The sequence below is a fragment of the Schistocerca gregaria genome, chromosome 3 (genome assembly GCF_023897955.1).
Source record: "Schistocerca gregaria isolate iqSchGreg1 chromosome 3, iqSchGreg1.2, whole genome shotgun sequence".
In the NCBI taxonomy this organism is placed as follows: domain Eukaryota; kingdom Metazoa; phylum Arthropoda; class Insecta; order Orthoptera; family Acrididae; genus Schistocerca; species Schistocerca gregaria.
The window spans coordinates 838,037,001-838,056,904 of NC_064922.1; the positions used below are offsets into that span (position 1 = coordinate 838,037,001).

At 40.8% G+C, this 19,904-nt stretch overlaps 1 protein-coding gene across 1 annotated transcript in view; it reads left to right on the forward strand.

Annotated features, from left to right (window-relative positions):
• The first annotated feature begins 873 nt into the window (after nt 1-873).
• LOC126354853 (eukaryotic translation initiation factor 3 subunit E) overlaps nt 874-19,904 on the forward strand; it is a 34,934-nt gene continuing 15,903 nt past the window's right edge. Inside the window, exons 1-3 of the mRNA XM_050004841.1 lie at nt 874-1,060; nt 1,135-1,251; nt 14,274-14,435. Of these exons, the coding sequence (XP_049860798.1) occupies nt 971-1,060; nt 1,135-1,251; nt 14,274-14,435 (369 nt within the window). The 5' untranslated portion in view covers nt 874-970. The remainder of the gene's footprint in view (nt 1,061-1,134; nt 1,252-14,273; nt 14,436-19,904) is intronic.

Here is a 19,904-nt window from a genome sequence, read left to right on the forward strand (position 1 = left end):
TGTAAGCGAGATAGTGCTTCAAATAATATTTGCCGAAAATATCAGATATTTCACACGTTAACTCGTATGAGACGAACAACCTGCTGTATTACGTTTCACTGAGCAGGAGCGAGGTACATAATTCACATAGAACGTCGCGCCATTTGTCAGCTGTGTTCCCCACTTAGCCGACTGCACTTGCGCGAAGCAGCTACATACACGTGAGAGTAGGATGGATCCTACTAGGATCCTATTCCGCCTGCTAGGCTAGTGATCGTACGGGTGAACCTCGTTCAAGAGGCCCTGTCTACGCCTTAGGCAGCGGTGGAAAATGTGCATCATGGATAATCTTGCAGACTCACTGTAGAACAGGCTAAAATCAGTGATCCGGATCTATCTGAAACTGCTCTTAAAAAATATGTTCTTGTTCTCTCGCACATGGACTCACGTATGACCCGTAATGTGTCTTCTCACGAAAGGAAAAACGTGAGTTAATGTAGCGAATTAATGTTGGCGACAGAAAAGCATCACTTCTCCTAGTCTGTCCATGGTTTCCAGCTTTTATAGTAAAGTAAGTAACTTACTTTCACTAAACACGATGCCACAGTGTCCGTCTAAAATTAAAATAAATATAGTAATGATTACAAAAGGACTTAAATTACTTGATAGTCACGAAAAGTCGATTCAAGCCGTCGGTTCACTTGATACTTGCTAGAAGTTGACAACAAAAACAGTAGATACGTAGCGCAGACGACTAACTGGCACGTTCAGTGTAAACGCTTTCTTGTAATTGGACCGCCTGTCACGTGGAGCAAATACATGACGACTTTCTTATTATTGCCGCACGTCCCGCGTAAAATATAAACGACCCATTTGGAAGTTCTGCGATATACTATCTTTGCCTTTGTAATGTCAAAGAAGTTCATTACGAGCTTAGGACGGTGCACGTTGTGTTGTAGTGCTGTGTGTTGTGTATGTGTAGTTTAGGACAATGGCGAAGTTCGATTTGACGTCGACGTTAGGACAGTATTTGGATAGACATTTAGTTTTTCCATTGTTAGAATTTGTGTCAGCGAAACAGGTAACAAATGTGTGAATGAGTGATACTTGTGCCATATGTAAGCATTGTCTTCAGGTTATGTTGTCCCTTTACAGGTTTACGATGAAACAGAACTTTTGCAAGGGAAGCTGGACATTCTCAGCAAGACAAATATGGTAGATTACGCGATAGACATACGAAGACAGTTGTATCCGGATCAAGATGTGCCAGAGGTAATATGAATTTCCGATGCCTCCCTTGATTGGGAACGCCTCTGTTATGTTTTCACCGTACTTCTGAGTGTTTACATCGCCACTGCAAGATCATCCATCAACTGCTCCGTGCGGCGCCAGTGTTTCTGTTCCTACTTTATCATATTTGCAAACCTAGGCACTCTGTGTTTCACTTAATGTTAATTCGAAAAGTCCTTATGCGACACCAGTTCTTACAACGTGCAGCCGGTGTTATTATCTAGGACAATTAATAATAATTTTGCACATAACTATTCTATCAGCCTTTCCAAAATACTATTCGTAATTTAATGAATTTGGAGGCTGCTCAGCACACCGAGACATGGTAATAAGTTAGCTGTTGGTGTGGTACTTAACACAGGTTCTCCGAAAATTACGAGATTAAATCTGCCATAGTTCACCGTGAAATTGTTTTGTGGCAAATATTCTATATGCATTCCAACCAGTTGGAACACAAAAGTGAAGTGTTTTGTGCAGGAAGTTATAGACAAATAGGCTATGTTGCTTGCGTTGTGCCAGATTTAATCTTAATACATTTGTTGCAAAGTATGTTTGGCAGTTGGCCTACTTGAACATCGTGCGTAAACATCAACATTATGGTTTGGTCTTTGATGGGGATATTAAATGCATTGCAACCTTGTGTTAAGTTTTAATCCTTAGCACTGAGACTCTTTAGAGAAAATCATTCAAATTTTGGGCTGCAGCATGATACGAAACCCCCTGCAATCTTGGTAGAGGTGACACTGATCTGTAGCGTATCCTGAGTGTCAGGTGAGATTGCAAAGTGATAATTAGTTAGAGAGTTGTCAAAGCTAACGAATTTGAATGCTAAATAAAGTTTCTTGTAACAGAGTGGCTGGTAGTGTACCCTAATGTTTACGTTCACATCATATTTAATTCCACCACAAAAAATAAACCTGTAAGATAAATTGAGAAAATGTGTGCTAGGTAATGAACACATCTCCACATATTTTGATGCATGTTGTGTATATGTATTATACATGAAGTTCAAAAAAATGGTGGAATTGCATGGAGGAAGTCAGTGCAATTTACTCTCCAAAACACAGTTCCAAGTCATCTGTAAGTTAACAGATGGTTTTAGCTGAATGAACCAATACCAGATATTGGCTTTGTCTCATTAATATAATGATGATGTGGCACGTGTTGCCATACGTGTGCAAACAGAATGAGAATGAAACACTGAGTCTGTATTAGTTTTTGGAACATAGCTTGTGACAACACACTGATCTGAAGCATGGCCTGAACCATATGTTAGGTTGGAAGATAAGTTTGATTGTGAGCAGTGAAGTGTACCATGTGCTTCATTTACTCCTACTTGACTTTCATTTGGGAGCATGGTGATACAAGTAACTACCTTAACTGGCCATCTAAATTTGCATTTTTCGCCGTTCCCTTTGGAAAGAACATGGTTGATCTTCTTACCTACTCAGTTCTTGATCTCTGTATATAACGATTTCATTATTATGGATTGTTAAACCCTATAATTATTTTTGTTATCCAATGTTCAATAGTGAATGAGGTGACTGATAGGCCATCTATACACATTTGGCTCACTGCTCCTCAGGAAGAATTTACTAATGTGTTCAGTATTATATGTGCTGTTCCACCACCACACACTGACACACCCTGGACTCTCAAATCTTCCAAATGACTGAACACTTGCATGGCTGATATAAAAGATTGCAAGCACAATTAAGTGGCGCTCACCTTCAAAATATCGTGAATAATTTCATTATTTGTCACACCAGCAGCTATCCCAACTATAAAAGGATAAAGTAAATGGTCATGAATTTCAGCAGAATTAATATTCACCCTTGTGAAAAACTTCACTGTGGCATGTTGTGCAGTGACTATGCACTTCTTTTTCACTCTGTAGTAGTTCTTGAACGGTGGGAGACTGCAACATACCCAGGTCGCACATTTCTCTCCAGAATCCTATTCTCGTGTGCAGTGCAGACCTTGAACCCAACATGAATTTAGTAGTTTCTGATAACGAAATAATAATAATAATAATTTTTATTTATACCTTGTTTAGTTGCTGAAACTACTAATATAAATAGATCAGTAGTTTTAAATGTCTGAGAGGTTCAACCTTTTTACAACACATGAGAAAAGATGTGTGGAGGGAAGGGTTGAGCTGGGTTTGCTGCATTTTTTCTGCATCCAGACACTCCAACAGAGAGTGAAAGAGAGGTGCACCCTGCTGTTGCACATTATTTCATAACAAAGTTAGGGCCAACAAAGGTGTCTGATTCCACCCACCTGCATTGACCCGTAACATAATGGCATGGTATGTGTAATGTCATTATGGCACGGAGTTTTGAGTTTGTTGTGTTGGTATTTGATGGTGCCCTCTGGTGGTGAGTGTAGACGTAGGGAGTTTAACTACAAGTTAAACTCCGTACGTATTGGATTCATTTGATTTTTGGTTGTCATCATGCTAACGTGGTTATGAGTGTAGGTAGTTGGTGTGGTAATGTGGATTGTAGAACTGTGTCCAGTGAGTGATTAAGGTTCGTTTTTATTTACATGTTTGGCGTTTTTGTTAGGTCTGATTAGTTTCGTGTTTCTTGTGCAGAAAGAAGTCTAAATTTTTTTATATTATTTTTCTGTTGGGTATGGATATGACTGAAGTTTTTTCAAGTATATCGTATGTTTTGAGATGGGTGACGACATGTCTGTCATACAGTTTCTATAGATGTTTAGCCTTATTGCTGAATATGTTGTGTGTCAGGTTTGCGGGTTAGCGTGGCATTGCTGGTGCGCACACGTGTGTGCGCATGCCTAGATGGTATTGCTGGCTTTTGTTGGTAAGTAATTTTTGTTTGGTGGTAATTGTGATGTTTTATGTGGTGTTTATTTATGGTAGGTCGGTTGTGTTACAATTAGTGTGGTGAATGTGGGGTATTTGAGTTTTTAAGTTGTGAGTATTTTGATTCCACTTTTTGGAGTTGTAGGTGTTTGTTTTTGGCTGCAGTTGAGCTATATAGGTTAAGTGAAATGTAAGATCCCTGTGGTTTTGTAGGTGTAGCAGAATGGTGTAATTTAATTTTTTTTTAAATATATTATTTGTTTTGGATTGGTGCAGCGCTATAAAAATTGGGTTTGTCCATGCCCTAAACCCCAATTTTTTTATAGTGAGATGTTATTGTGTCATTTTTATTTTTGTTCACATTCATTGGTGTATCTGTATAAATGGGAAATAGCCATTCTGCCATATTGATGACACCATGGGTCAAAGCAGATGGGTAGAGTCGGACACTTCTGTAATGCCCAAAGTTTTTCACAAAGAAGAATTTTAATGTTGCTGAAATTCATGACCTAAGATGAAGATCATCCTTCACTGTCAGGAGTGAAGCTTTACACATATAACAGCAATGAAATAGATCAGATTCCTACTAACCACATAGAGGAAGCACTGCCGAGAGGCACATTTAAAGTACATTTAATGGTAAATTGAGCTATCGGACAAAGTGTTTCCTAAGATATAAAAAACACACACACATGAATTCCTACACACACAACTCAAACGCACTGATATATCAAGGTGCTGAGGGCCAAGCATGGAGAGCAGCAGTCTCAGCTGGAGTGATTTGTGGGAGAATGGAAGGGGTGGAGAAGGGGAGACATAGCAGAAGATTCTGTAATGCTGCCTGTGGGAATGTGCACAGGCAAGATGGTGTACTGTGAAGTTCACCTGGGGGGAGGGGGGACAAACTGCATGTGCACTGGGTGCATTGCAGGTGTGTGAGAGTGGGGGGGGGGGCGGCTGAAGTTGGGGGAGAGAAGAGGGTAAAGGCAGATGGCTTGGAGTAGCGAAAGTTGGCAACTCTTCATGTGAGCTTAAATCTCTCCCATTTAAACTTCAATGTACTAGGAAACTTCTGGTAGAATGTAATGAAATTAGAGGTAAAGGAGACCATTCACAGAATAGCAGAAGCACTGAATCGTTGATGGGCGCACACAAAACAAAAAAAAAAAACTTGCTTGCTTGCTTGCTTTCTTGAGCCTGGGTACACACACACACACACACACACACACACACACACACAACCTGCTTAGTGTGGGCTGGATCCGCTATGCCGTGAATGCAGTTCGAGGGGGTGGTGGGGCTTGTGTCAGGTGGAGCTGCTAGAGGGGGGGGAGAGGTGGGAGGTTGGAAGAGGGGTTGGGGGTGAATAGCTAGCGCCTTGGAGGGAGGCAGCTAGTTTACTGGCTGGAAATGCGAGAATGAGTCGTGGCATGTGTACGAGCTGGACATGCAATGCATGGCCTCTTACCCAGTGGGGTGATGTGGAGACATGAGTTAGGAGGCAGTGATAGGATAGAGGAAGGAGAGACTGTTGGTTGGAGTGGGTTAACGGAGGTTGAGGCCAGAAGGGTTATGAGAGCATACAATGTGTTAGAGATAAATCCCATCTGCGTGATTCAGAAAAGCTAGTGGTGTAGGGATGGATACAGATGGCTCAAGTTCTCAAGCAGCTGTTGAAATAGAGCATGTTGTGCCACTGGATGGTCACCATTATTCTTTGCCTTTTTTGACAAGGGCCATTCATTCTGATTGGTAACTGGTTAGTAGTCATACTTACATAAAAAGCTGTGCAGTAATTGCAGCTGAGTTAATATATGACATGGCTGGTTTCATACGTGGCTCTGCCTCTGTTGTTGTAAGATAAACTTGTGAGCAGACTGGCATAGCAAGTGCTGTGCAGATGGATTGGGCAGGTCTTGCAACTGGGTCTTCCACAGGGACCTGATCCCTGTGGCAAGGTTTTAGGAATGGTGTAGGGAAGAGTTGTGGTGGTTTGTAGATCAGATGACAAATCTGTGATCTAGGTTTGAGGGGGGGGGGGGGGGTGTGCCTGCCTGTGAAGGCTCTTATGAAATCCTCAGCATACTGGACAAGGGGGTTCTCATCTACACAAATATGCCATCCAGGGGTGTGTGTGTGTGTGTGTGTGAAGCGTTTGTACATTTATAGAGACAATAACAAACACAAACTTCAAGCTTTCGCAACCCATGGTTGCTTCATCAGGAAAGAGGGAAGGAGAGGGAAAGACGAAAGGATGTGGGTTTTAAGGGAGAGGGTAAGGAGTCATTCCAATCCCGGGAGTGGAAAGACTTACCTTGGGGGGAAATGGGACAGGATCCATCCGCGCATATATGCAGATTGGAATGACTCCTTACCCTCTCCCTTAAAACCCACATCCTTTCATCTTTCCCTCTCCTTCCCTCTTTCCTGATGAAGCAACCATGGGTTGCGAAAGCTTGAAATTTGTGTTTGTGTTTGTTATTCTATCAACATACCAACACTTTTGTTTGGTAAGTTACAGAATCTTTGTTTTTAGATGTATTTTTCCCACGTGGAATGTTTCTCTATTCCAAATAACATGCTATCGTGTGTGACATCCTAGCTCCTATACTAAATCAGATATAGCAAAAAGGTTGGTCTCATTTGAAAGGTAACACCTCTCCCTTGTAGGAGAAAGCCAGGATGTGTTGCAGTGGTTCCTGGCTCAGTAGTAACACCTAAGAAACAGCTACACAAATTAGTACATTTTTGCAAGTTTCCAGTATTTTCTTATCTCATGTGTGAATGATTGTACTGAAACAATATTTGGTGTGTATAGAGAGGTGATAAGGCTGAATTCATAAAATAAAAAACTGTTTGTGTTACTTGATTGCTTACATGGACTTTTGGATTTTGAAAATTCTGAAATTGTCAAGAGTCGCTATTTGGGACCTCCCCAAATGCAATGTGTGCTAGGGCACAGTGTGCTGCAAATTGCTTCATTATGTAGCTTGTATCTAAGTCTAATTTCCCCCAAAAATATCTTTGTATTACTCCAATGCATAACATTTTTATTGTACTCTTTTAACAGTGTGTATCTGTTAAGGGCAATATTGTAAGTGCCACAGAATGTGACATAAGACACTCACTCTGCAATATATTTAACCTGAATTAGAAATAATGATTCATACTCTGAACACATCAATCATTATGTAAATAGAATGTTACATAGCAAGCACATGTATTGAAGATTGGTGCATTTCCTCACTTGGAGTGCAGAAAGTTGTTAAACAACTGCAGTATTTAAATTTCAATTGCCCTGTCCAGTACATAACACATTATTTGGTTTTAGAATGTTCCTGAGTTTCACCCAGCTGACTTCGTTGTTTAAAAAGTAAGCTTTAGCTGGTCCAGTTGGATGCAGATACTTCACCAAAACATCTCGGTTCTTTTCAGAACAGTCCATTACAAATGCAAGGTACCACTTGGAATTGTAGACGCAAATAACGTAAGAAGATGGTGTGATATCCTGCAGTGATATTCTTGGTATTGTATTGGAGACTGTTGTGCCTCTGCATTGTGTGTGAGATAATATCTCACAGAGCATGAAGTTCGATACATCTTAACAACATCCTTTCCAGCAGGTATAAAGTGGTGGTACTGTCCTGCACTGATAAAATCTTTCATTCAGTAGCATTGCACTGTTATTTTCAGTGTCTTATGAGGACTCACAGAATAACCCTTTATCTCTTGTGATCCAAATCCAAAAAGTACTTGTGCAGTGAGGACTGAGTGATGAAGTTCTTGAAGACTCCTCCTGGCAGTCAGTCCTTTGACTGCCCCCCCCCCCTCCCCCCCCAACTCCATCACAGGTACTCTTCCCATGTCTAGTGGCAAAGAAATGCCATTCAACATCAATTCCGAAGTCCTCAGAATGCAGTGTCAGAATTTAAATTTTTCTGGTTTTTATATTGAGATGATGCTCCATCTGAAAAGTAATGAATTTTTCCTAAAGGTGGCATTGCATCTTTTATGTAGGGAATAAATGTTTTCTGATAATAATGTCCTGCAGCATTTGAGTGAATGAGATAAGTCACATATTATGCACATTGTCTTTACAGTTGATGATGCTGATCCTGATTTTGATTGGATGCACCATGGCCTGGGATTGCTGCCAGTGAAATCCTTGTGCTGCATCTTGTACAGTAAATGAGTAATTCTCAGAAAAATCTCCAATCACAGTACACTCTGTTGGGCCAAGTTTCTTTCAGTGAAGTTAGATAACGTGATTGCTGTTTTCTATAAAATGATGACTTTTCAGCAATTCTAGTTTGTTGCAAAAATTGTATAAATCAAGTATTTACACCAATGATATCAATGTACACCAATATGTTGTTATCCACTGCATATACTGGACATCTTCAGCGAAACAAAATGCTTCTGATTCTGCAAGAAGAGCTGAAATACTTTGCACTCCAGGGCACTTATCACACTTGTATAACATACAGTCCTTGCTTTCTGGAGAGCAGACGTAATCTTCTCAAGTAAGTCTGTAGTTATCTTCATAAGCTTGGCAACATTTTAACATCAGCTTCTTGTTCTGGTGGTAAATACACACACACACACACACACACACACACACACACACACACACACACACACGTGCGCAGAGAGAGAGAGAGAGAGAGAGAGAGAGAGAGAGCATGGGTTCCATGAGCACCTGCAAGTACACACCATGGAACTGTGCAGATTTTGAGAAACGAATTTTATAAGTGGAAAATTTCTCTTTGAAGGCGGCATACAGCTCCTTTAAATTCAGTAAAACAAGGTGATTCTGCCTGTGTTCTTTAACACCACATTCCCATCAGACAGATAACAAAGCATTTCATCCCCGGACACAAATAACTGTACTCATCATCTTCGTAAAATGGACAAACAGCATGTTGTACAAAATCACATAAAGACTTACATCCATGATGCGCCACATCAGGCAAGATTCCTTGTTTTACTTTCAGAGCCCTGGCCTTCCAAACCAAATATTATATATATATATATAATCATTCTAATTGATAATTTAGTGTTGGGGCATATGCAGAGGGTATATACTGGCAACTCACAAAATCCTGTTGCAGAGCATGCTCTACAACATGACTTTCTTGCCCTCAGCACCTGTTTCACCACATGCACCATCTGGATTCTTCCCCCAGATACTAGTTTCTCATAACTCTGCAGGTGGGAACTAGCACTATGACATGTCCTTGGTTCTCGCCACCCACTTGGCCGTAATTTACATGAATTTCATCTGTCTCAGCTTCTCTTCACTGTAACAATTCTTTGCTTCACTCCGTTTTAGTTTTCTACATTTCTCATTGTCTTTCCCTTCTATTTTTCACCGCCCCCTGCCACAGCCGTTACATACAATGTACTTAGCTTCTCACTCTTATTAACTCGTGCGTGATATTTTAATAGTAATCTCTGTCTCTCTGTGACTCAGAACATCAGCTGTAACTGCTCCACATTGTTTTAATATCTTGTTAGAGATGTCATCTAATCCAACAGAAGATTTATTTATCAAAGATTTAGTGACTTTCCTTATTTCACAACGTGTTGTGAGACGAAAATTAATTTTTTCACCCACACTTAAGAAATGGTTGTTAAATACATTAGCTACTTGTGTACTCTTGGTTAAGATGGTCTCATTCTCTTTAATAGTAATACTACCTTCTCCAGTGGTTAATTTTCTTGTCTCTTCTGACATCATTCCGTATTGATTTGATTTTATTGACCAAGTTGTTGATTTCATCTCTAATATACATAATTTTTGCTTTTCTGACAACTTTTCTCAGTATGTTGCAATAATTTTTATAGTGTAAAATTACTTCTGGGTCTTTACTAATTTTTGCTCTGCCTTAGTAATCCAATCTTTCTTTGAAAACTGTCGTTACATTTAGTAATTTTTTTGGGGCAACAATTTTCAAAAAGGGGTATAAATTTATCAAGACATATGTTGCATTTATCATTGACATTTGGCTCATTATGTACATCTCCCCATTTAACGTTTAAGTGCTGTATAGATACCAGGTTGACCAGCCTTAAACTTTTACTTCATGGTTTCTGAACTGTACACCATGACAAGTTTTGTAAGTTAATCAGTTGTGCATCATGGTCTGAAAATCCATTTATCGCAGTGAAAAAGCATTTGTTAGTTTTACTTCCTCTTGCTGCACATGTACATTATCTGTTAGAGTGATACCACACGGAGTGGCCGTGCAGTTTGAGGCGTCATGTCACAGAGTGCATAGCCTCTCTCGCCAGTGGTTTGAGTCCTCCCTTGAGCATGGGTGTATGTGTTGTTTTAACATAGGTTAGTTTAAGTTAGTTTAACTAGTGTGTAAGTCTAGGGACTAATGACCTAAGCAGTTTGATCCCTTAGGAATTCACACAAATTTGAAGTTTTTTTGTTAAAGTGCTACTGTCTTGAACCATACGTGTAGGGAAATTGATCACTCATTCTAAGTTATATGTCATAAATAACGCTTCTAGTTTAATTTTCCTATCAGAATTGCTTAGAAAGTTTACATTGAAATCACCACTGATTAATAACTTCTTCTTTTCATCTGACAGGCAGCATAATAGGGAGTCACACTTTTTTATGAATAGCTCCCAATCTACTAATGGGGAGCTGTACAGTGTTGCTAATATAAACACTAGATTATCTAGCTGTAGTTCACATACACAAACTTCAAAGTGCTGATCGACACAAAAGTTGCTTACTTCTACAGTTTTGTACTTACACCCTTGGTTTGTGTAAATGGCAACTCCTCCTTTATCCGCGCTAGAACTGCAAGTATAAGATGCTGTATTATGCCCATTTATACTGACACTTTCCATCTCCATGGTTATGTGGTGTTCAGGCAGCCAAAGTATATCAATCTCATTCTTATTTTTCAGATCATCTTCTACTTTATTTTTTTATTTCTCTGGTATTTTGATGAAGTAAATTGATACTACTCTTAGTTTATCCCTATTTAGTGTAGATGCAGCTTCTTTTATTCTATGTTTTTTAATGTTGTCTGTCTGGACTTTGGCATTAACCTAAAACACCTGTCTGCCTGGTCGCATTAACCACAGGGACCATCCCTTGTGTGACTTTGCCTCCCTTACAGTATCTGCTAATAAAGAAGCTAACATATCTTTCCCCTTTCTATTTGGGTGCAGGCCGTGTGTAGTGTATCCTCACCTACCAATAGCATCAATTGGAACATCACTTATGTGAGATTTTGCTGGTGTCTGGATCATTCTATTCAGCTCATCGTTAACGTGCCTTACGGCAGTGTTTACACAGCGCTGATCATGTTGCTAAGACCTCCACAGACACCTAATTCATGTGCCCAGTTTCTGCTCCTATTTTGTCCAGATCTTGGATACATAGCCAGGCTGTTTCTGCTCACGGCCTTTACACCGCAATTACATTTTTAACCTAAGAAATTGGAGAAAACGTGACATAACATTACATGGCCCAATAAAAATAATCTTTTATTTATTTGTTGACTTCACAATTGTCTATTATTTTCATTGTAATTTATAACAAGCTGATATCCTTTATTACCTTCATGGTTCTTTCAATTATATCACTTAACTGCACTGATTCGCGTGAGAAGAAAGTAACAAGGGAACACATTATGAAATGGAGCATTCATAAACTACCTCACCTGTTTAAGATTGTGAATAAATTAGTCAACTTCCATCTGCAGATCACTTTCACATTGCACTCATTTTGTGTCTATGACACTATGTTTATTGCATGCATTTTCCTTGCGTTTCATACATACTGTTGTGGTTCTGTTGTTTTTATGCCTGCCACATATGTAACAAATTCCAGGTTTTGTTGGCTTTGGTCTTCTCTTCTTCATGTCTATACTTGGTGAAGAAGGTGTGAATATATTTGGGAAGTGTCTCAAGTAATGTTCGTTGATTCAAATGTTCTTCCATTTGGTCCAGAGTTAGATGTTTCGAAAAAAAAATTGTCGTCTTTCTTTATTATCAGGCTTGTTGAATCTGAAAATAATGTTTGCATTTATCCCAGCAATATCTAGATGTCTGTAGAAAAGTGCAAGTGGCCATCCTCGCGTTGTTCTGGAAGTACTGTAGGATGAGCACATCTGATCTACAGTGTATACTCCTCCTTTGGTAGCATTGTAGTCTAAATTCACTCTTGATTTCTTAGTTTCTTGATCTATTTCATTTGTGCTGTGCATTGTCGATAAAAAAATCACAGCTTTGTTCTTTTTAGGAATAGTCAAGGCTGTACAAAAATTGTTGTGAAAACCGAAGAGACATGACTGAACTTCCCAATTTTTATTTGCTTGGAATTCTTGAGGTATTTCTTCTTCTTCTCTTTCAAACCTTTGCCAAGTAGATTTTCCACCATAGGCTGGCCACTGTAGTAATCGTCAGTCGTAAGATCTCTGTTTTCTCAATTGGTGTCACTAATCTTTGTACAATGTCATCAGGCTTGTTAGACTTCAGATAGGGTCCTGACATCTGCTTGCCACAGTAAATTTCGAAGTGCAAGGTGTAAAATCACACAGGTCATAAATCTTGATCCTGTATTTTGCAGGCTTATTAGGGATATACTGTACAAATCCAGCATCTCATCAATAGTGACAAACTCAATGACATTGTAGTGAGCAAGGAAGTTGTTGACAAACTCTTGATGGAAGTCCCAAATAGGTGCTAGTTTGTCACTTTGTTTCCTTTCATTCTGTGTAGCGAGGTCGTCAAACCTAAGAGTTCGAAGCAGAAAGCGAAAGCGTTTATAGCTGAAGGGAGCTTCTAAAATAATAATTCCTGTACCATCTGCATCCCACAGTTCTCAGCAATTCGTGTGTCGTCCTTTCTTTACACCTATTAGATATAATGCACCTAAAATAGCCTTTATCTCTGCTTTTGTGGTATCTCTTCAGTCATTCTCTTCAATATTGAACTTTAGCTCTTTTACTATTCTAGATGTATCAGTTTGTATTTTCCACAGTGTTGTCAATCATCCCATCAGTTATAAATAGGTAAAATGTATTAATTTCTTTTTCGGTTATTTCAGCACTTGTTTTTGGACCTGGCCTGCTCTCAGCCTTGGTTTTAGAAGAAGGAAGCGGTTCAATTATTCAGATAGTTTCTTTATCTTTTCCTACATAAAATCAGAAATCATCTGTTTGTTTTCTCTCCTCTTCAACCAGATGGTCATCTGTTTCCGCTGTTGATTATTCAGAGGCAGTGCTGCTGTTTTCTTCTTCAATAACTTCCTCTTCCGACTCAGATTCACCCGAATCTGACAGTTCTTGTAATTCTACATCTGACAGTTCTCGCTATACTTTCTCATAGTCTTCAGGACATACAAGTAGACAGTGCCTGTCAAATTCCTTCTTTTTCTCCATTTCCACAAGCGACCACGCTGCTGAAAACTTGAATCGCGCAAATGCAGTAAGTGGTGACACCTGTTGAGAATAACAAATACACATCTGGACTTGGGCGCAACTGTAACGCTATCTTTGATACTAACAGAAAACTAAATCTTGCGACCAACTGCCACAGGTGCGCCCACCGAAGGGTTAAACCTACTTCCAACTACATCTGGAGTCATGTCCATTAGTCCTGATTATAATATATGCATCATCGACAGAGAGAGCAATTACCACTTCTAGGACATACAATGATATATCTTTAATTTTTTATCTTTATAATTGTATTACATACAAATAAAATTAAAGCTGTCATTGATTTGGATATGGTTGTGAATAGCACTATTGTTTATTAGGTGTTATTTTATTTGAGTTTGTACAGCTCTAACTTCCAAAGATCTTTAAACCAGCTGTCGCCACCAGAGGGACAAACTTTGTATCATCAAAAGCAGTCTGTGTACCACTTGTGTTGCTTACAAACACAGTGTTGTCAGAGGTGGAAATCATGTAAACTGTTGCAAAGAACTAACCTTGTGCCTGCCAAGAACTGAGCCCCAAATGAATTCACAGTGTGACACCTACTTTCTGAGTTTCCAACTATCTTGTTCATGCAACTCCTATTTTTGATGCACTACTGTAGCATAAAATCTCTCATTATCAGGTATTATTTCCATTATTTCTATGAGTAAAATTGTCATTAAGTGTGGTTGTAATTGAATGTTCTTTCATTGCAGTCCCTGAAACAGAAGAGAGCAGAGGTCGTTACACAGCTAGCAGTGGTTCAGAGAGACGTGGCAGCAGTCCTGGCGATTATATCAAATGATGATGTAATGAACAAGATGGAGAATATTAGAGATCCTGAGGCATTTGTACAGAACCTCATTAAAGAACACAATGTGAGTATTATTACTTGATTGCCAATGGTATTAATTCCTTTTTCTCCCCTCTTTCTCTCTAAGAAACTGAACGACTTGAAACTGTTGGGATTCTTTTGGGTAAATGAGTAATCCTGTAAATATACCATCAGACTGTAACTGTTGGATGACTGGTGATTTGCAGTTCAACCAAGATGCACATCACCACACTTTGTGTTCAAATACCTCTTCAGTTTACTTACCGCCCTTATGCAACTTTCCATGAATTATTAAATACCAATTAATAGTTTTCTCCAACCAATTAGTTCCTAGGAGAAAGCAACAATGGGTGGTTTGCGGGGAACATATATCCTTTGTTCTTAGCATCCATTCACTGAAAAGCATGCAGCACTCAACTTTCTTCCCTCACTTCGTTTATTCCATATTTCCCCTAGGTCTGGACAGCAGTGGCGCACAGGTGCACCCCAAGACCATTGCATCCTATGAAGTGCTGTACTAGACTGCGCCGTCACTTCACAGCAACTTAGGGACACCATTGCTCCAGGGATGAAAGTGAGAAGTATTCAGAACTGTCTCCATGAAGCAGGGCTATGGTCCTGCATGCATTTAGGGGTGTCTTTCACTTGCGCTGCAATGTCGTTCAGCCCCACTCCACTTGTCATGATAGGCATTTATGGAAGGACGAATGGAGACTTGACACCTTCAGTGATGAGGGTTGCTTCTACCTTGGTGCCAATGTTGGTTGTACATGTTTGTGGTGTTGTACAGGTGAGCACCAAAATCAGGATTGTATACGACTGAGGTGCAAAGGGCCAACACCCGGCATCACGGTGTGGGGACCAGTATCCTACACTGGCCATTCTCCCCTGGTGATTGAAAGTGCACTGTACATTCAAACCATCATCCAACCCATCACATTACTGTTACTGGACCAGCGAGGTGATACGCTTCCGCAACAGGACAGTGCACGTTCACATGTATCCTGTGCCACCCAACATTCTCTTGAAGGTGTATGTCGACTACCCTGGCCAGCACGGCCCCCAGATACGCCCCCCATTGAGCATGTTTGGGACAGGATGAAACGTCAGCTTGTGTGATCTGCACATCTGGCACGAACTCTGGCCCAACTGAGACACTAGGTGGAAATTGTATGGCAGGCCATTCCACAAGACTATATTCAGCACCTCTATGATTGTCTCCATGGGAGAATTGCAGCCTGCATTGCTGCAAAAGGAGGGTATACGTGGTACTAGCGCTGACATTGTGCACACTGTGTTGACTGTACTCACGTACATATGGCTTTGTCTGAGTGATTTTGTGTTGTACATGTCCTGAAGAATGTGTCAATCAAATTTCCCGCTGCTGGGGTGACACATTGTGTTCATTTTCTTGAAGTGTCTGCTGTTTGAATGTAAAATAATTTTGAAGACCTGATCACTTTCAAATGTGCCATTTCATGGTACATACAGATATTGAGAAATGTGTGCCATAGACTGTTCCTGTTGTAATTATGACATCGGACACCTCTTCATCCAGCTGCAGCAACAGTACGAGAAACTTGTGTTTGCAACTAGGAGGGTTCTCTGTGGATGTGCCGCACTCTCCACTTTGAAGAGAACATCCTTTGTTGCATAGAAGAGAACCTGACGATGAGTAATCAAAACATTAGTCATGCCATGGACTCCTGTAGATCAGGCATATGGGAACTTATTGGCTCCGTTGCGTGCATACTGTGAAGTGGGAGATTTGAAAGTTCTCTCTTCTTCAAAATTAATGTACATCCAAATGGTTCATTTCCAGATGTGGGTTTCTATCAAAACTTTATCCACTGATTCCCTTTAAAACCCGTAGAAACCTGTTAATAGGAATTGTGAAACACTTTGTATTTTGTGGTATGGACCTTGGAAGAGAGGTATTCCATTACTTTCTTCCAACCTTAGAACTGACTTACCTATAGCTTAATGTGAGCTCTGATCCATGGTGCGACTTTCCACTTTTCATGCTAGCAAAGCTTTACCAGAGGTGAAAGATGTAAAAATGCTAGAAAACATCATTGTCTCAAACCCCTGGTATTTGGGTTTCTAATCTGGCACTTGCCTCTCAAGCGACACTCTTAGTGTCTCATCTAGTCTTGTTACTTGCTTAGTGTTGTGCACTTTAGTTTACCATGTTGTTCTTTTTTCATCATTCAAAGTAAAATTCCCTATTCTGTACCTCTGTTGCTGTCTACTAAGCAAGTAATCTAATTTAATTGCTATGTTCACTTTGTTGGTTATTATGGTTTTTGTGAGTTTTATTGATAGAGAATGGCTTTTGTCAAGGTGTCGAGCACATTTACAACTTTCCAGTAATAGCAATAATTATTTACATGGAAAGGCATAAACACATGAGACACAAAGTACATATAATACAATACACTAGTGGTCGGCACAGCCTTGTGCTCCATCCTCTATAGTCATTAGTTCTAGCAGGGTGTGCACACAACTGCTGTCATACTAGCAGACCTGGTGGCCAAATCAAGCACAAACTTCATGCCCCAACTGTGAAGCAATGTACACACGAATTTTGTGGTTACAACACTCCTCTTCCTGTGTAAAGAAGTGAGCACTGTGCTCACATCTATTTCGTTTGTCTTGGACATTGGTTGTTGTACCGTGCGACGTGCTGCCACTGGTGCATCGGGGTGGAAAAGGTGCGAGCAGGCACAGGTGACACTGGCGCACCTTCCATTTCCACATCCAAGTCCAGCCCTAGTGAAGAAGGTTGCGGTGAAGGCAGCTGAACAGGCAGTGCCAGCTGCAATGGAGGCTTCATCTGCAACAGCACAGGAGCTGGGTTCCCACCAGAACCTATTTTGGTCGGCAGCAAAGACTGCAAACCCAGGCAGCTGTGGCAGGCTGGAAGTGTTACAGCACTGGTGTCACCAGATGTCCTGGCATCAGTTGAAGCAGATGTAGCAAGTCCGGGGCTGACAGCTGTGCAACAACTCTGCCAGACTCTTATCTCCAGCAGGGGTAACTGAAGAGCCAGTCGAGAGTCCCTTCCGGTGACACACCCAATAAGTATTTCTTCATCTGAGTCTTAATGTTCATAATAATCATTCTTCTTCCCCCATATGATTGAGGGTGGAAAAGAGGAGCCGTGACATGGCGAAAACCACTTTAAAACAAAGATAATGTAACTTACCAAACAAAAGTGTTGGTATGTTGACACACACACACACACACACACACACACACACACACACACACACACACACACAATTCAAGCTTTCGCAACCCACTGTTGCTTCATCAGGAAAGAGGGAAAGACAAAAGAATGTGGGTTTTAAGGGAGAAGGTAAGAAGTTATTCCAATCCCTGGAGCAGAAAGACTTACCTTGGGGGGGGGGGGGGGGGGGGGAAGGACAGGTATACACTCGCGCCCCCCCCCCATATATATATATATATATATATATATATATATATATATATATATATATATATATATATAATCCCGGGACTGGATCAGACCTTGAATGTGGCTCTCCAGCAGGGATACGACTTCCTAAAATCCTGCCCCGAAATGAGATCCATCCTTCATGAAATCCTTCCCACTCCACCAAGAGTGTCTTTCCGCCGTCCACCTAACCTTCGTAACCTCTTGGTTCATCCCTATGAAATCCCCAAACCACCTCCCCTACCCTCTGGCTCCTACCCTTGCAACCGCCCACGGTGTAAAACCTGTCCTATGCACCCTCCCACCACCACCTACTCCAGTCCTGTAACCCGGAAGGTGTACACGATCAAAGGGAGAGCCACATGTGAAAGCACCCACGTGATTTACCAACTGACCTGCCTGCACTGTGATGCTTTCTATGTGGGAATGACCAGCAACAAACTGTCCATTCGCATGAATAGACACAGGCAGACAGTGTTTGTTGGTAATGAGGATCACCCTGTGGCTAAACATGCCTTGATGCACGGCCAGCACATCTTGGCACAGTGTTACACCGTCAGAGTTATCTGGATACTTCCCACCAACACCAACCTATCCGAACTCCGGAGATGGGAACTCGCCCTTCAGTATATCCTCTCTTCTCGATATCCGCCAGGCCTCAACCTCCGCTAATTTCAAGTTGCCGCCACTCATACCTCACCTGTCTTTCAACAACTTCTTTGCCTCCGTACTTCCGCCTCGACTGACATCTCTGCCCTTACTCTTTGCCTTTAAATATGTCTGCTTGTGTCTGTGTATGTGCGGATGGATATGTGTGTGTGTGTGCGCGAGTGTACACCTGTCCTTTTTTTCCCCTAAGGGAAGTCTTTCCGCTCCCGGGATTGGAATGACTCCTTACCCTCTCCCTTAAAACCCACATCCTTTCGTCTTTCCCTCTCCTTCCCTCTTTCCTCATGAAGCAACTGTGGATTGCGAAAGCTTGAATTTTGTGTGTGTGTGTGTGTGTGTGTGTGTGTGTGTGTGTGTGTGTGTGTGTGTGGTGTGTGTGTGTGTGTGTGTGTGTGTGTGTGTGTGTGTGTGTATCAACATACCATTGCTTTCGTTTGATAAATTACATCATCTTTGTTTTTAGATATATTTTTCCCAAGTGGAATGTTAAGACTTCCATTTCAAATATTTTGGACAGAGCTTAAATTGTTGTCGCTGCAGAAGCAGACAAAAAATGCACCACATATGGAAACTTACAATATGCATTAATCACTACATTCTAGTAGAAATTCGAAAAAGTTCCTGCAAAATCTACATGAATTAATTCCCAAATATCTGTAGAACTGGCCATGGTGACAAAGATGCACAGGGGCCACCAGTGTGCCACACTGTGGGCAGGCTGCAACAACTTGCACTATTTACCCATCAATGGCTGGCACAAAAACTGTGCTAATGATTTTGTACAAGGCATGCCGCAATGGTCCGCATCTAAGAAATGCATAACCTGATGCTGTAATGCGGACAAGGCTACAACCTGGAGTGCGGTATCCTCTATAACTCACAGCAGAATTCTATCCCAAACAGAAAGATGATTTTGTAATACAAAATTATTTCGTAAAGGATCAGAAGCATGGCCCAGAGGTTGGTCCAACCAGCCATATTGCACAAAAGAAATAACTGCACTTGAAACAGGATCAGCAGCTACTGTGGCTGCAATTTTAGTGCTAGTAATAGGAAAACCGTCAACAACATTGTGAGCTTCCATGTCTAAATGAAAACAAAATAATACCTCTTTATCAAACTCCGTATTCAGGCCAGTCATTTAACACGATACGGCCTCAGCATTTGCATGTTGCTCCATAGGTGTAAAATGTATCTTGTAATTATATTGTGACAGGAAAAGAGCCCACTGCTGAAAGCAATGTGCGGCTTTTTTCAGCAAGGATGCCGAAGGGTTTAAAAACACACACCAGCAGTTTGTGATCGGCGATCAGATGAAACTTAGACCAGTGTAGAATAACCTGAAACTTTTTTAGAGCATACATGATTGCCAAAGCTTCTGTC